The following is a 17267-nucleotide window of genomic DNA, read 5'->3' as shown; positions in this document are numbered from 1 at the left end:
GTAGCATTCATAAAGTATCCTGTTTCAGACTTAACGCAAGACGGCGTGAGTTGACGCGTGCCCTTTTGGCTACTTCACTGTATACTGGCTGCCTTGTCAGTCTACTACAGCCATCACCTGACTTTTACCAATTCAGGACTGTCAAGATACAGTTTACACACTGTAACTCTTATTTGTTTGTGAAACTGGTCTGTGAACGGTATTTAAGAGTCCAAAGATACATTAAAAACTATGTTTGTCTTAATTTAGTGGCCTTCGCCTGGAAGTTTTGTTTGAAATGTTCCTACAGAAAGGGTTCAAAATTTAGCACGACATTAGCGATCTATGTCAGTGAAGGCCGTTGGTTGGTTCCGCCCTGTTCCATCAGTCGGTCAGTCACGTTAATAACAGCAAAACCAGGAAAGATCCGCATCACATTATTTACTGAAGGCCTATAAGCTTTCTTCTAGTAGTCTGAAAAGCTTTTAGAAACTTCAGACATGCTCTCACATGTTTATAGACTATTACTGAAAGTTGGTAGATCTTGTTGAGAAAGAAAGCTTTAAATAATTGGTACGGTGACAGAATAAATGAAGGTCAATTTAGACCTTACATAAGAGCTTTCTATATCGTAACGGGAAGGTGAATATGACACCTAATATAATTTGGCGGTAATGAGCAAATTTGCCTGTAAGTATGTAATGCAAAAGGGATGACACTCAATCGACGGTATTAACAGACCTATCATGTGAAGCATGTCAATGAGCAGAAGGTGAGACAAGGAGCGAGGAAAAACGTTTTGATTTGGAAGCAACTGTGAGGAGAGGAGAAGGCCACACCACAGGGGTACCACGGAAAGCACTTAGGGCGCGTCCCAAGGCGCGTCAACGACCGACCGACCAGGTGACGCAGAGCCTATTGGTCGAAAAAAGCCGTTACACGGAGAATGAAAGAACCCAGGCTACGAGAAAGACAAGACGGAAATTTTCGAGGACTCTTCTCTGACCAGGCGTCAAGTGCAGAACGGGGAGCATAACGCTCTGTACGACGCAGAGGACAAATTTGTGTGAACACTGCGTTCACAGCGGCTGACGTCCAGCTAGGAATTAGCTCCAACAGCGGAGAAACGAACCAGACAGTTAGTTAATTGTTCTTGAGAGAACTCAGAGGGCATTATAATATGCACGCTGCTCCAGCCATGCGCGTGTATATTGCCATATTCCAAGACTAGGGATGAGTATTTAATTTCTCGCATAACGAGAAACATAGGGAAAAATTCAGCAACGGTTTAATAAGCTTTTATAGGAATTTCAGAGGCAGAGAGCGGCAATGCATAGGGTAGCTCATCACAGCAAAGGTAAATACCGCGTGTAGAGGCGTAAACTTGTTGGTTCACCAGCTTGTGTCCACTGTAAACTCGAGCGACCCTGGGTAATCTTTTGCTCAACTTGCCACAAAACTAACCATCCTCCGTGGACTTGATTGTCATCCTAAATAGAACCGAACTTTGAAACGGAATCGGATGATTTATCGTAGTACTAAGCAACATCATAACGTAATTGTAAGAATAATTTTGTAAAGAAACTTCTAGTTAAAATTTTATATTGTTGTGTTTAGGATTAGTTAAATTTCAGAGGACAAGATGCATCATTTTCACAACTGTCTTTAACATTGGTACATTGTAAACTGTGTAAAAGCGTGTATATCTCTGAAAAGTTTGCAACATTAAACAAATGTCATTACAGCATACACAGTTGTGTCCTCAGTCATAGAATAAACAACCACCATCTCACATCTTACAAATTTTTTCGATATTATTAATACAATAAATACGCATGGCCAGCTTTAGTAAAAAAAATACAACAATAAATAATGCTGGTTTATGCAGAAAATATTTTACCTCCTTATAGACGAATGGCATCTTTAAAAATTGACCTCACTTTTTATGTTTTCAAGCAGTCGTATTCTTATCATTAGTTATCGATTAAACATAATAGCGCTAATCCTACATAATTAAACTAATAACTACTAGTAAAAAATTTCAGTAACATGAAGGAAGTGTTATTTAAAATTAAGAAGATATGACTCTTACCAATTGTTTTGTGTTGTCGGAATTGTAGTCTCAGGATGCACATGCCTGTTACGGTTTCAGTTCTATAGCGCAAGCTTCAGATTCATTACGAGTTTTTGGCCCTATGCTCAGGTTTGCCAATATAATCCGCTAGCTTGCGATTCATTGGAGCAATGTCTTTAAACGCTCACTCCAATCTCTAATACACTATTATTTCAGAAAAAAGTTGACAGTTCGCGACGCATGATTCGGTCACACTACTCAGTTCCACGCTTCAGTAATATCAATAATCGTATTCGGAAAACAGGTGTTCGCTGACAGCACGAGGAAGCACTGGAAGGACAATTGACTGTTTTTAACAATCGATTGGTCAGTCGATTGTTTTTTCGTGCAGTCGGTTTCTTCACTCGGTTGAAGCCGTTATATGAATTTTACACTCAGTTTCCGGGTTTGAGTTCTTTTATTTACTTTCTCTTTCGGACTTTTCGGTTATCATATCAATTTTTGGTTAGTTTTAAAATTTAGTATCGGAGGCTGCCCTTTAAATTTATGTATATATAAATGAAACATCACCTTTTAACACGTTTCTGAAATATCTATGATCAATGTTGTAAAGATTGTTTTGGAACACCCTGTATTTTCCTTACTTCTTTATTGAGGTAATGAGAAGCCGCCAACAATCGGCGATCGTATACACCGCGACGTTGCCCCGCTCATCAGACAACTGAATAATTTAGATATCATTTGCCTTCTACTGATTGAGCTGTATGAAAACAGCCTTAATTTACGTTCATATTCCTTACTACAAACGCCCACTATGTTTCAACATGAACGTCCCTATAATGCGCTTTCACACATTCCTGTAACTATCGTGTGTAGTTTATATCTTCTGGTCGGTAGGTGGCGCGCACCCGCTGGCGTTGCCAGCACTACAACGCGTCTACAGAATGTATGTGCCCGGGAAAGTAATACGATCGGACCCAGATGTCCGGCGATTTTAAAGTTTTTGTCTGGGGTTAGTAATTTAAGTGTTGGTAGGCGTACCTGGCATATTTAGTTTTTATGATTATTGTAAGTGGTACATTAATATACATCCAGTGGATATTAATAAACAATAAGTCGCCCATTTTAAGTTAAATGATATTTATTGGTTTAGATAGTAAGCTGTTTGCCGCTCTTATTCTTTTGTTAAACTGTGTTTGAAATACATTGCAACCCATATTGCTACATAATTATTAAAAAAATGGATTCAATCTGTGCAAGTAATATATTCGCTGATTTCTGAACTCATTTTATCCAGTATAAAATGGTACTCCATTAAGGGGGGTGGGGGGGGGGGGGCGGGGGGACTGCTATAGCCCCCTTAGCCCCCCCTTGCCATCGCCCCTGCCTGCGGGACTTCTTAGACCGTGCTACCACGTCCCACAACGCACTCAACCTGTAAACTACCTGAAAGTAACTTGTACTCGCGCTCCCTTCAATATTCCAATATCCTTTGCATGTTAACCATTACATGTTAACCACTTTTACATACCAGATCCCCTTTGTTGTTACAGCTAAATCTGTAAACTGTCAGGTCTTCTCATTTTACCCGCGACATTCTACCGGCCCATATTCATTCAAGCAGTTCATCCAGCTTTGATCGCTCCTATGCAGTATGAGGCAGACATGTAGTGAATGGAGCTTACTTACTTATAAATATCACTTTTCTTCTAGTACACACAGTGAGATTATTATTCACTTGTATTTAACTGCTAGTTAAAATATCCGGGCATGGTCAGCCAACTGTAAGGCAGCATTAGATATTATGTTACGTGATATGATTAATGTTAGCAGGATAGGCCAACTGAAAGGTTACTGACATGGAAAAGAACAACGTTGCATCTGTGAATATTGTTCCTTATAGGAATCACATGTGCGGTGCATATGTGTCTGTGGTCGGTTTAGCATGCAGTCCAATATTAATATACTGAAGATCGTAAGTGGCGTGAATAAAAGGACGCTATGTGCAAGAAGCATGAAGCGCCCTTTGAATGTATCCTGATAGTTCAAGAGCCACGCGCACTTTGAATAAGAAAATACTACTTGACACTGAAATCAATATAAAAGGTAGGGTCGCCACCAACTCTAGCCACACGACAAAAAGAGGTAGCACTGAGTCGGAAAATTACTTAATTTATTAATAAGAAAAACCCACAAAAGAACATTCATTGTACAGTCATTGATAAAGAATGGGATGTAGTTATTAATATGATCCAGGCATTCTTCCCGTGAATCAAATATTGAGTAAAGTAAATAGGACGTGAACACCATGCGTAAGTGCAGCCTGCAGCAAGATTCGTGAAAACACGATCTCTTCCAGATCATTTGTTTCAGATAAAAAAAGGGACACTAATCACTACACCTGTGCACATGGAAACGCTATAGGTGGGCCAATAAGGAAAACTACAAGGTAAATGGCGAAGGTAACGGCGACGTAACATCGGTACACAAGATAAGATTGAAGGCAAAATTATTTATTCCTTAAAACATTGATGTAGTGCATCTATAGCCTGCTGTTGCATGCTAACTATGTGCAATTGCTTGTGAAATACGACACGTTTCATAACAGACTCCCGGGCCCACTCGGTCCGCGGAGACAATTTCTATGGACCGTGGCCAAATTTTAATCACATGAGACAAAGAAAATTCACAAATACACAAAAATTACCAAGATCCGGAAAAGATTAGAAGCATACACACACAATTGTAGGCACATAAACATTGACACTGAACCGAGGGCAATTCAACATATGCAACTCCTTTGAGCTGCGTTCCTCTCACGGATCAAAGTGAAGACTGCATTGGGAATCAAACTAAAAGTTTACAAAAGCCTTGCATTCCCTGCTGCAACCCAGCAAATAAATCTTTATAAGACGAAACTCGAGACCAAAAGCTAAAAGCTCCCCTCTCTATGTGACAACGCGCCACGCGGTCAGTCTAAGGCCGGTATTACACTATCAAATTTCTTTGTCCAATATCTTTGTCCAATATCTTTGTCAAAGATATTTGATAGTGTAATGGGATCTTTGACAAATGTCGTCCAATATTTGATCAAATCTAGGCCGAGGCCGTATATTTGATCAAAGAAATCGCTTGTCTTCTGTTCACTGCAATGCGAAATGTTACCACGGGGAGCGCCAGCATCGCTGGAGCGTTCTGTCATCTTTTGTGTTTGTAAACATGGCAGCTAGATACAATTGGTGTGTGGCGTCAACCACAAAATTAATTGAAATGTACGAAGCGGATGAGGCGCTTTATAATGTGAGGCACCCTGAATATAAAAATAGATTAAGAAGATTGGAGAGACACAAAAACATAGCAGATATTATTAGCCGTGACATTCGGCCAGGATGTACGGCAGAAGATATAAAGAGGAAGATCAATGGCCTCCGTACGAGCTACTCGTACGAGAAAGCAAAAGTACGTATTGACATTTTCATTTTTATTTATTTATTTATGCTAGTAATGTTTACATGTCATACAAATGATTAGCATTAATTTGTTCACTGCAGCGACTTGAAGCATACAATAATGTTTACGTAACCTACATGTAGTTTTAATTATTTTCATTATTAATATTGCAGATGAATAAAAGCAAAAGTGGAGCCAGTGCGCAGGCGGCATATACACCACAAGTATACTGGTTTCAGATGTTGAAATTTCTTGACCAGTCTACAGAGGCCGACGAGAGTCTGTGCAATTTGGATAGCACAGAAAGTGAAACTGGAAGTGAACGTGCCACACCGACGTTTGAGGAAATGTGTGCGGTATGTACATTTGTTAACATTTTACGTTACTAAATGTGATTATCTTGCCAGGGCACTTTCCCAGTGCCATTGTAAAATGTCTTAAAGTATTCCCTAACTGCTCTCCCATGTACTGTACGTCCAGAAGCAGCTTGGCAAGCTATAGGTTCCATTTGCTGTAGGTCCTCAGTGCTTTGTGTCTCCAGATAAGTGCAGTCTCCTACTACGGCAGACACTGTTTCCTGACGTGTGTACAAGTGTTTTCTTCTCTCAGTTAACAAGTTGTGCAATGTGCAGGCAGCCAGTGTTATTGTGGTAACTTTTTCAGGAGGCAGATTAATGGTAGTAAGAAAAATCCTGAAACGACTTGCAAGAATGCCAAAGCTGCTCTCCACTAATCTTCTCCCTCGTGACAGTCTGTAATTGAAAACCTTTTCTTCTTTTGTGATTCCTTTTAAGGGGTATGGCTTCATAATGTTATAACTCAGAGGAAAAGCGTCATCTGCCAGTACTACCATTGGAGTTGTAACATTTGTGTTCCCAAGCTTCCTGCCTTCAGGAATGTTGAGCATAGATCGGTCAATGAGACACTCACGTAGTTTGCTTTTTGAAAACACTCCAGCATCACCAACACGCCCATTAGTTCCTACATCCACATACAAAAATTTGTAGGAAGCATCTACCATGGCAAATAAAATGATACTGTTGAAGGATTTATAATTGAAAAAGTGAGATCCACTAGCTTGTGGACATTTAATACGAATGTGCTTTCCGTCCATTGCTCCTATAGTGTTATAACAGTTCCACCTCTTCTCGAAATCCTCTGCAATTTGCTCCCACTCTCCTCTCCTTGTGGGTACCCGTAAATAAATAAGATTTATGTATGTGCAAGGAAGTACGTAACTAATGGCTTTTATCTTTTATTTTATAGCATGAGATCCAAGAGCCTGTCGCATGTAGCGAGGCACAGCCACAGCCCCTGCGTCAAGAGCGGCCTCCCACAAAAAGGAGGAAAGTCACGCAAGACGTGGCAACTAACGTCATGGAGGAGGCCAGCAGGACACTACAGGCTATGGCTGATGCTGCCAGAACCTTGCCTGTCCATGAAGACCGCTACAGCACCCTGGGCGCCCACATCGCAGCAGAGCTGCGTGAAATGGAAAGGGTGGGCGGCAGGGAATACACCACAGTCACAATGCACAGTCTGCAGCGGACATTGATGGACAGGTGGGATTTGCTGCATGCGACAGCCCGTGCACAACCGTCCACCTCTGGATATATCCAGGTTGCCTTGCAGCAGGCTGGAATCGAGGATGAAGACTCCATTCCATAAATATATGTGTGTATAATTTTTGTACATCCTGGCCGAATGTCACGGCTAATAATATCTGCTATGTTTTTGTATCTCTCCAATCTTCTTAATCAATTTTTATAATCAGGGTGCCTCACATTGTAAAGTGTCTCATCCGCATCGTACATTTCAATTAATTTTGTGGTATCACACATCTCATTTGCCATGTAAATAAAGTAAATAAATAAAATAATAACAATTTATCTTCATGAACATAAAGTGTATCGAACAGTTATTTACCTTCAGACAATGGTCCTTTAGTGCTTTATAAATTGCTTCACACGTTTCAGGTATTATTTTACTTAATGTGCATTGTGGAATTCGAGTGCTGTACTGTAAGCTAGAGTAACTTTCTCCCGTAGCAAGGAATCGTAGTGTTACAGTGAGCCTGTCTTCTGCAGATATAGCAGTTCTTAGGTGAGTATTGTGTTTTGAGATATGAGGAATCACTTCACTGAGAACATACTGAAAAGTATGCTCATCCATTCGCAAGAAATTGATGTATGACTTGACGTCTTCCACTATTAGCTCACGTAACAAGTTTTGCTGAATGCTTTTTTCGTCTCGTCGTGAAACCCACGGCTTCACCCAGGTACGTTTCCTTTTTTTCCACCGCTTCTGTATCGCATGTGCACACACAGCAATTGTGGCACATGCAGCAGCTGCTGCGGTTAATAACAATTTGTTTTTGTCAGCCATCTTGAACTTTGACGAAATCTTTGATGACAGTGTAATACCCCTTCTAGCGCTCGTCAAAGATCTTTGTCCAATATATTGGACGGAATATTGGATCACATCTTTGATCAAATCTTTGACAAAGAAATTTGATAGTGTAATACCGGCCTTACTGACAGCTCTGTACGTAGCGAAGCTCCCGAAAATATCACGCTGAAGGTCCTGAGATTTTAGGAGCAATACGTACCCCTATGGAAAATTCTTAGAAGCTGTAAATAGTTATAGTCCCGAAAGTTTGTCTTCGTTATTACAGGGTGTTGCTAAAATTACTCCATCGTTATAATGAGCTGTATACAGAACAGTACATATAGGAAACCTGCCGGGGCTATAAAATTATCGCTGCATCCGGGTTTATGATTGTATCGGTAATCGTTGAACGGAGGTTTGACTGTACTACATATTCACTATTCACAGAAGACAGAAGCAAATCTGATATTGATACTAGCAATTCGACAATCCAGGAAAGCCTAGCAAACCGACGCAGTGTGGCGCTATGTGCAGGAAAAATTGTAAACTCCACCGGCACATTCACCCTCATTCGACTACGTGAAGTTCCAAGGTTGTTAGAGTGTACCAGTGTCCTGTGGTTAGAAAACAACCCTCTGACATTAAATTTCAAAGAACGCAGCCATCTGGCTCACCTCGATGACATTACTGGTTAAACAATTCAACGCTCCGCTCACCAGCAACCTTAAGTTTCAAAATTCACAAATCCTTGTTTTAAAGCAGACAATAAATTCAAAATCTAAGTTCAAAGAGATGCGAAGCACACTGGTTATTATAGAGCAGTACTTGAGGGAATCCCACTGGTTGTCGGAGCTGTGTGTAACTCATTCATGGGGTCTGTATGGTTGTCAAACACACGTCACTGTAGTGTGTAGTGGAGGGAAAGCAACAGGAGAGGCACTCACTTGGGTCTTTATTTAACCACTGCAGCTGCCGTGCCGTGCAGCACCGTGCCGGATGATGGCAGGCGCTGGCCGCGCCAACACCGCTGCCACAGCCGCCTCTTGCAGTAAGCCTCGGTCAGCTACACAGCACACGCCGTATTCTATACTTAGGTGCTGGACACTCCAGCGGGCGGTTTGGTCTCGTGTAACCAGCTGCTGTCACCTGCCCAATATAAGTGTGAAAAGACCTGCGCAACGTCATTTTGGATTGCAGGCAAATGTTCGCCAGTGTCCTACTGACATACGTGCTGAATACCTCAACACAGTCTTCTTCATTATTTCTCACATACGAACTGTACAGCGTCTTATGGTTCTTCACGAATATTAACAGCCACACGCTACGACTATGACTGCCTTTAGAGCTTTGTGTTCCCGTCTCCTTCCGTATTTACAAACAATAGTACTGTCAAAATGTATTTCTTACGTGTTGGGAAATGCAGTTCATTCCAATGGAGTACGTCACTTAGTAGGTACTTAAACAGAGGCTTTCATGACACCTTAAACACTTCTCAGTTTAGAGATTTCACAGTAGCTGACTATGTCGAAGAACTTCCAGTACACTGAGACAGGAGCCGACGGAAGCATAAAGTTCAACACCAGGTGTATTCTTGCACTTTTTAGAACAATTAGTGTAACAAAAAGACTGAATTTTATCTCGAAAACAGCGAATATGGTTCCGAAGGTAATGGAATTTTATAGGTACTGTTAATGACAATATGCTGGTAGCTAGGAACTCTACTCTGCAATCATAAATCCGTCGTGATATTCCTTATTTCGCTAATGTGCTGACATCTCGGAGCTGTACTGAACGCCAACCAGAAGTCGGGAACACTTACTTTATGCTTCAACACACACATGACGATCATCGAAAAGTTTTTTAATACATACCTGCCATGGATTAGTGATCAATTTTGGAGCGCAGGTTCAACGCAATTTGATACTTTAAATTTACCCGAAAGAGAACACCTAGTGCGCAAGGGCACTTAATCGTTCACCTATTGCTCCAGCTGTGCGTGGAATAGGAAAGGAAACGGCTAACAGGTTTGAAAGATACACTCTACGATGTGTAGTTTGATGGCTTCCACTGCATGCATGAACGCTTTTTTAAGTTTGCAGCCTTGACGATACGCCCTTTGATTTCGTTCGATATCTGTTATGTACTCTACAATTGACTGTACTACATTCCTCTCCACCACTTTTCCTTTACATTACATGGGATTTCCATAAAATTTACGTCTTCCATCCATTTCTACGATGCTTTACAAAGTCAGACAACGATTCAAGTCAGCCACAATAAAGGGAATGAACCATCGTTAAATGTTATTACTACTTCATCAATGAAATAAAAGCGAATGCCTTGACAGAAATAGACGTGCAGAGGGCATTAACTTTTGACGTCAGAACTGAAGCAGTCGCCTGCACTATTGTCACAACAAGAACAGAACAGAACAGAACAATAGATCACCACAGTCTCTTTGTCACACAATAACTGTCAAGCAATTTTCTAAACGAGAAAATGGATGCCAAATCCAAACGAACCCAAAATATCCAAGGTTGGGGATCTCCTACAAAAGCTAGAAATTTAGCTCGGTCGTCAATGTGAGACCCTTACAACAGTTTGCACAACGAAACTTTGCCTCGAATCCTTGCAGAAAATCCAAAGAGATTCTGGTCGTGTGCAAAGTATGCTAGCGTGAAGTCATAGTCTTCTCTGTGCGATAGCAATGGAAATATTATCGACGGCAGTTCTGCCAAAACAGACTTACTAAACACAGCCCTCAGAAATTCCTTCTCCTAAGAAGACGAAGCAAATATTACAGAATTCGAATTAAGAACAGCTGTCATTATGACTAACTTAGAAGGAGCTGTCATCAGAGTAGTGAAGCAATTTAAATCACTTATTAAAAGTAAGTCTTCCGGTCCAGATTGTATGTATATCAATTATGTTCCTTTCAGAGTATGCCGATGCAGTAGCTCCACACTTAACAATCGCACACAACTTCTCGCTCGACGAAAGATCCGTATCCAAAGACTGGCTTGTTGCACAGGTCACACGAATATTCGAGAAGGGTAGTAGGCGTAATCCACTAAATTACAGTCCCATATCATTAACGTCGATATGCAGCAGGAGTATGTATTGTGTTTGAACATTATGATTTACCTCGAAGAGAACGTTCTATTGTCAGACAGTCAACTAGGATTTAGAAACCTTTGTTCTTTTGTAACTCAACTACTTCTTTACAAACATGAAGCGTTGAGTGCATTTGACAAGGAATTTCCAATTGATTCCGTATTTCTAGATTTCCGGAAGGCTCTTGACACTGTACCACACAAGAAGCTTGCAGTGAAATTGCCTGCGTTTTGAATATCGCCTCAGTTATACGACTGGATTCGTGATTTGCTGTCAGAGAGGTCACAAATCGTAGTAACAAACGGAAAGTATCTATATAACTCCGACAATACAACGTCGTCGACGACGAAGCGTAAATCAGGTAACATCGGAGCCTAATACTTCCGAGAGGAACGGGTGCAGAGTCTTCCTGCACAAAGCGAGATCTTATTAAGTCGATGGTATCAGGAAAAAACGTTCTGAGACAAATATGCCGTAACTTAAGTCGTGTTTGCCATCATGACTGGGTCAATTAAAAATGCGTTCTGACAACGTATGCATTGTTACATTACGGTCAATGTACCTTGTAATGGTCCGCCTGGTCGTAGATATTGCTAATTGCTGTAATCGCACTATTTCACTCCAATTTACGGAGCTTGTTAGCACTTGATGTTAGGTTGGCTCCATTAAAATGTATTGTATTGTAGTAATCGCTGCTGCTTGCTGGATCGCTGCTGTGTCTCGATGCTGATACTGGCTCTAAATCTGGTTGCTTAGGGTAAACACATTAGGTCCCGTGTTTTTCATGTGCTTTTGATGATAAAGAACGAGCGAAACCAACACATATGTAAACATCAAACATTTATTACTTTGGTGGCCATATTAATTCCACTGTCCACCAAAGACCTTAACACAACACAAAGTAGTACTTCCTTTACATGTTCTTTGCATTGTTTTTCCATCCCAAACAATAACACAGAAACACACTTCACCAAAGTGACATTCCGACTGCCCTCGACTGCCTCCGACTGCCTCCCGACCCTTCTCGCTGCTTGTATTTATAACATTGTCAAAGAACTACTAAAAAGAGATATAGTTTATAAGTCACATGTACATCTGTTATCATAATTTGTGCAGAAAAGTTATTAATTTGCATCGAGTGACATAATTTAACATGTTATGAAAATGACAGACAGATTTATTGACTTGACAGAATAATTCTCTGTTACAAAAAGGCCATTTTTTTAAGTTTGTCAATTGACTTCTCTTATTTCCATAAATAAGTAAGTAACATGAATTATTAAGAATTACATTGGTTTTCGTCTAAAATAGGATTGATTACGTGAATACTGAGTGAAAACGCTCCTAGTGAACAAATAGGTTTCACTGGGTGATTTTTATTTAAGGAGATCCAAAATACCTAAGTTGGCCACTATTTTTCGTACTTCATATTAATTATTTAAGATAAACTTAGTGTTTTTCATGATGACATTTGCTGTATCAGTGATCAAGTGATATACACTTTTGAGTGGGTCAGTTATTCAGTATAAGTTAATGGGTTGACTGTTTATGGAGACATGTTGTGCAATCATTGTTAACATTCACAATAACTTTTCTATAATCATAAATACTCATTAAACTGGTTGAATTTGGAGGGTATCGCATACTTCGGGAAAGTAAAGCCTTTCATATGTTCCGTTACAATACCCCCCTCGGGTAATATAATTTACAGAATGTTAATGATATTAGCCGACTAGGACAAATGTGTCAATTACTATGCATAATTTGTATGTATACAACGACCGTTACACCGTTTCAAAATGACTTTTTCCTGCAAATATTTTAGTTGTGTTGTTTCAGATGCACTTTGCGTTATGGCTCTCAGTATTACAGCATCATAAAAATATTTAGTAATATATGAAAGTAAAAAAAAATGTTAATCTTTGCTCCCAGTGAGCCACATGAAAAATGATAAAAAACAGACACAAATATATCACATGCGATTTTTAGATATATAAAAACTATATGTAAATTATTTCAAAGTCAGTTCTCATTGAGTCACAGATTAATCAAGATAATAGAAGGAACATAAATATATTACATAGATGGACAGGTCAGATGTCCATAGGAAAATTTTGCAACTGTCTGCTCGTTTTGAGCCACATAAAGGAAATGAAAACAAAGAACATAATTATAAGTATGGATATGATATATAAACACAAACACTAGAGAAGTCACATGTATGAATATAATATGCATTTAAAAAAAAAGGAAATATTTAAAAAACTTGTCTCCCATTGAGACACATAGTCAAGATAGTACAAGAACATATTCATACCAAAATTGCACACTTCATTTTGGTCACAACATAACACAAACATCAAACTTGGTGAACATCTGATTAGCTGTAGAAAATTGTACTCAAATCTTATGCCTAAGAAAAAAATAGTAACAAAATGATGGGTCTTGCACAACAATTTTTACATTGTCTTTTATATTTGGTGCAAGTATGTCCCATATTCAACAATACAAAAAGAAAGTAATAAATGTTTGTCACCTTCTTGCCCATTGCAAGTAAAGAAGATGTCTCAAAATTTAATATTCAATAGTGACAATAAAAATATAAAAACATTGTCTCAGATATCTGGAACTTTTCCAGGGTCTGTAGCATGAGTGGTAGTTGCTATTTTACACACCCAGTGAAAATCTTTGCTGATAACATGCTTTACGGAAAATGGGTAAGTTGTTGTATTCAAACAGGGAAATGTGCTTGATCATGTTTATATGGTTTCAATTCAGTGATGTTTCTTAATCCAAATAACCTTCTTGATCTGGGAAAGATAAGTCTATACGCATTAGGATGTGGGCTTTCTTTTATTTCAAATGGACAACCTAGCTCAACATCTTTGTCTATTTCAGTATTCTCAAACAATAGATCATTTTCAATTTCTTTAGTCCCTAAGTCTAATGTCTCTTTCCTACACTTAGACACATCCCTCTCTGTTTGCAAAGCATTGACATTTAAACATAAACCTTTGTTTTCATCTGTTCCTCTTAACACTGTGTTGCCACTCAACAAATTACTGTTTTCACCCCATTTTTTATGAAGTCCGCTACAGATTCTTAACCACCATATAGGATACAAGGTTGCACTTACCTTTGCTAATTCTTTCCAAAAGGCATCTTTCTTTATACAGTTTCCATAGTTGTTCCACAACACTTCTAAAAACTTTTCCCCTTTTTCTCGAAAACACACATTTACATTCCATCCCTTTATATTTTCTTTAATATTATTATTATTGCCATTCTCATAGATTAGTGTTTCATAGTTCCCAATAGGCACTAGCTTGTCCTCAGATACACATTCCCTAGTCTGCATTTCACTTAAATTAACCTCATTATTACCCATGTTTGTCACATCACTTACCTTTACCACATAATCACTTTTCAATTCTACAAATACTTTTATTTCTTCCTCCACACTCTCATCAATAACATCACTTGATTTAGGATCATTATTTAAATGTCCCTCTATTACTTCTTCCTCCTTCTCCACAACAACCCCATCTTCAGTTTCCCCCCTATGTATCTGAATCTCAGCAATTGAGTCTTTGGCTCCATTAAACACTTCGTCATCCCCCTTCTTATCAAATAAACCCCCCAAAATAGATTCTATTTGTGGTGTGTCTGACTTGTTATTAACACCAGTATCTTTTTCAGCCCAACTATGGAACTCTGCAATACCTTCAACTTCTGCACTTTCACTAACTACCTGTGCTTGAACACAGTTTTTATTAACTGTATCACTTTTACTCATAGTATCCCAAAACCTTTTATTAAATTCTAATTAATTCATTGTAACTACATCAGTATTTTCATGGTATTTACTCTTTACATTGTATCCTCTCCTTTTCCAGTTTCGGTTATGTGTTGTCCTGTCATAATACTGTCTAACCCCAAAACTACGGACATCTAGTGGGACTGTCCACCGTTTCCCGGCTGGTTTCCTCGGTCTGTCCGTTTGTAGTTGTCGTTTTGTTCACTAGTTTCAACAAACCCCCTTCTATCTTGTTCTCTTCCCCAATACCTATTTCTATCATTCCTGTTATCTCTCCTCCATCCTCCCTCCTGTGTATTGTTTCTGAAATCATTTTCATATCTCCTATCTCCCCTATTTGGAGCATTATTTCCAGAATTTTCAAAGTCTCTCCTCCCATAATAATCTCTATTTACATTCCTGTTCCACCCCCCCATACTGGTTGTTGCCAGAGCCAAAACTTTGGTTACTTTCTCTTTCCAAGGCCCTATCTAATCTATCTACAAATTTCAGGAACTCTTCCATTGAATCGTCTGGTCCATGGACCAATTCCCACTGCTGTCTCTCTGGTAATCTTCTTTTTAAAACATCAATTTGTGTCATAATATCAAAAGAGTTATTCAAGTGAGCAAGTTTTTTCAATTGATCTCTGCAAAATTTTTGCATTCCCCCTACTTTCCCTCTATACACTGGTCCATTTAGAAATTCTGACTTTAATCTGGCTTGTATGGACTGTGACCAAAATTTACAAATAAATTTAGCTTCAAACTCTTCAAACGTATTCCAAGAATCATTATTCTCATTTGCCCAGGATAGGGCCTCCCCTTCTAGAAACCGTTTTACTAACTTAATTTTTATGTTATCTGACATTCCTACAACAAACATATCCTTACATTGGTGAATAAAGTCAATAGGGTGCAGATTTTCACCAGGAAAGCATTTCACTTGGATGTGCCCATACATTGTATTTTGATTGTAAATCGTTTGTTTGGACATCAATGCGTCCTCCAATTGTGTATATTTAGTGTGTATATTTTCTACTTTTGTATCTACATTAGTGGTGTACAGGTTGTATTCCTGTTTGAGGTTTTCTGATGTTTTGTCTATTCTCTGATCTAATCTTTTAGCTTCAGTATCTACTCTGTTGTAGATGACAGCAATGCTGTCTGTGTTCGATTGTATGTTTTCATTTAAACTTTCAACTTTAACTTGAAATTCTTTTCTGAAGTGTATCAACTGTTCGCTAGTGTTCTTACTGAGGGTAGTTTTAATTTCCTCACACTTCTCATTGAGATGAGTACTTAATAGATCAAAATCCAAACTTAACTTATCCAGTCTATCTGTGTTTTCTTCACTTGATTGTTTAAAATCCAAACTTAACTTATTCAGTGTATCTGTGTTTTCTTCAAGTTTCAAACTTACTTGTTCACTCGATTGTTTAAGTTGCGAGCTTATTTGAGTTGCTAACCCTGCTAGCCACTCTGTTAAGTTTAATTGTTCGCCATCCCCTGGTTCAATTTTTACATTTCCTACGATCTCATCACTCTCAGGTAGAGACATGTTCACTATTAATTTTGTTAATGACAACAACAACAAAATACCTTGCTTTATGGCTATGCTATGATGTCGTGGTCGGTGTTCTTGTTGGCTTTCTTCACTTATATTCGGTTTTATTGAAGCTGAAGTCTTGATTGATGAATTCCATTGACATAATCCAGACGTTAATCTTCCGAGCGGTGTGATGATAGTTTTTCGTAGTCACACAAACACACTTTATTTATTTATTTTTGACATATTTTCACTGTTGCCACAATGCACAAATAAATTTTTTTTTGGAGTGCTAAGCACTTACGAAATTTATCGCTGCACTATTATCATCGATGCACTTAAAGATCCCGGACGAGCCCCCACTTTTGTAATGGTCTGCCTGGTCGTAGATATTGCTAATTGCTGTAATCGCACTATTTCACTCCAATGTACGGAGCTTGTTAGCACTTGATGTTAGGTTGGCGCCATTAAAATGTATTGTATTATAGTAATCGCTGCTGCTTGCTGGATCGCTGCTGTGTCTTGATGCTGATGCTGGCTCTAAATCTGGTTGTCTAGGGTAAACACATGAGGTCCCGTGTTTTTCATGTGCTTTTGATGATAAAGAACGAGCGAAACCAACACATATGTAAACATCAAACATTTATTACTTTGGTGGCCATATTAATTCCACTGTCCACAAAAGACCATAACACAACACAAAGTAGTACTTCCTTTACATGTTCTTTGCATTGTTTTTCCATCCCAAACAATAACACAGAAACACACTTCACCAAAGTGACATTCCGACTGCCCTCGACTGCCTCCGACTGCCTCCCGACCCTTCTCGCTGCTTGTATTTATAACATTGTCAAAGAACTACTAAAAAGAGATATAGTTTATAAGTCACATGTACATCTGTTATCATAATTTGTGCAG

At 39.0% G+C, this 17267-nt stretch overlaps 1 protein-coding gene across 1 annotated transcript; it reads left to right on the top strand.

Moving 5' to 3' along the window:
* The first annotated feature begins 5394 nt into the window (after positions 1 to 5394).
* LOC126234808 (uncharacterized) lies at positions 5395 to 7270 on the top strand. Its single transcript, XM_049943556.1, has 3 exons — positions 5395 to 5512; positions 5677 to 5859; positions 6770 to 7270. Exons 2-3 carry the CDS (start codon positions 5677 to 5679, stop codon positions 7169 to 7171), a joined length of 585 nt encoding a protein of 194 aa, XP_049799513.1. The 5' UTR covers positions 5395 to 5512; the 3' UTR covers positions 7172 to 7270.
* Positions 7271 to 17267: the final 9997 nt, after the last annotated feature.

The sequence above is a fragment of the Schistocerca nitens genome, chromosome 2 (assembly GCF_023898315.1).
Source record: "Schistocerca nitens isolate TAMUIC-IGC-003100 chromosome 2, iqSchNite1.1, whole genome shotgun sequence".
NCBI lineage: Eukaryota > Metazoa > Arthropoda > Insecta > Orthoptera > Acrididae > Schistocerca > Schistocerca nitens.
This window is presented reverse-complemented; position numbering and strand designations above follow the sequence as displayed.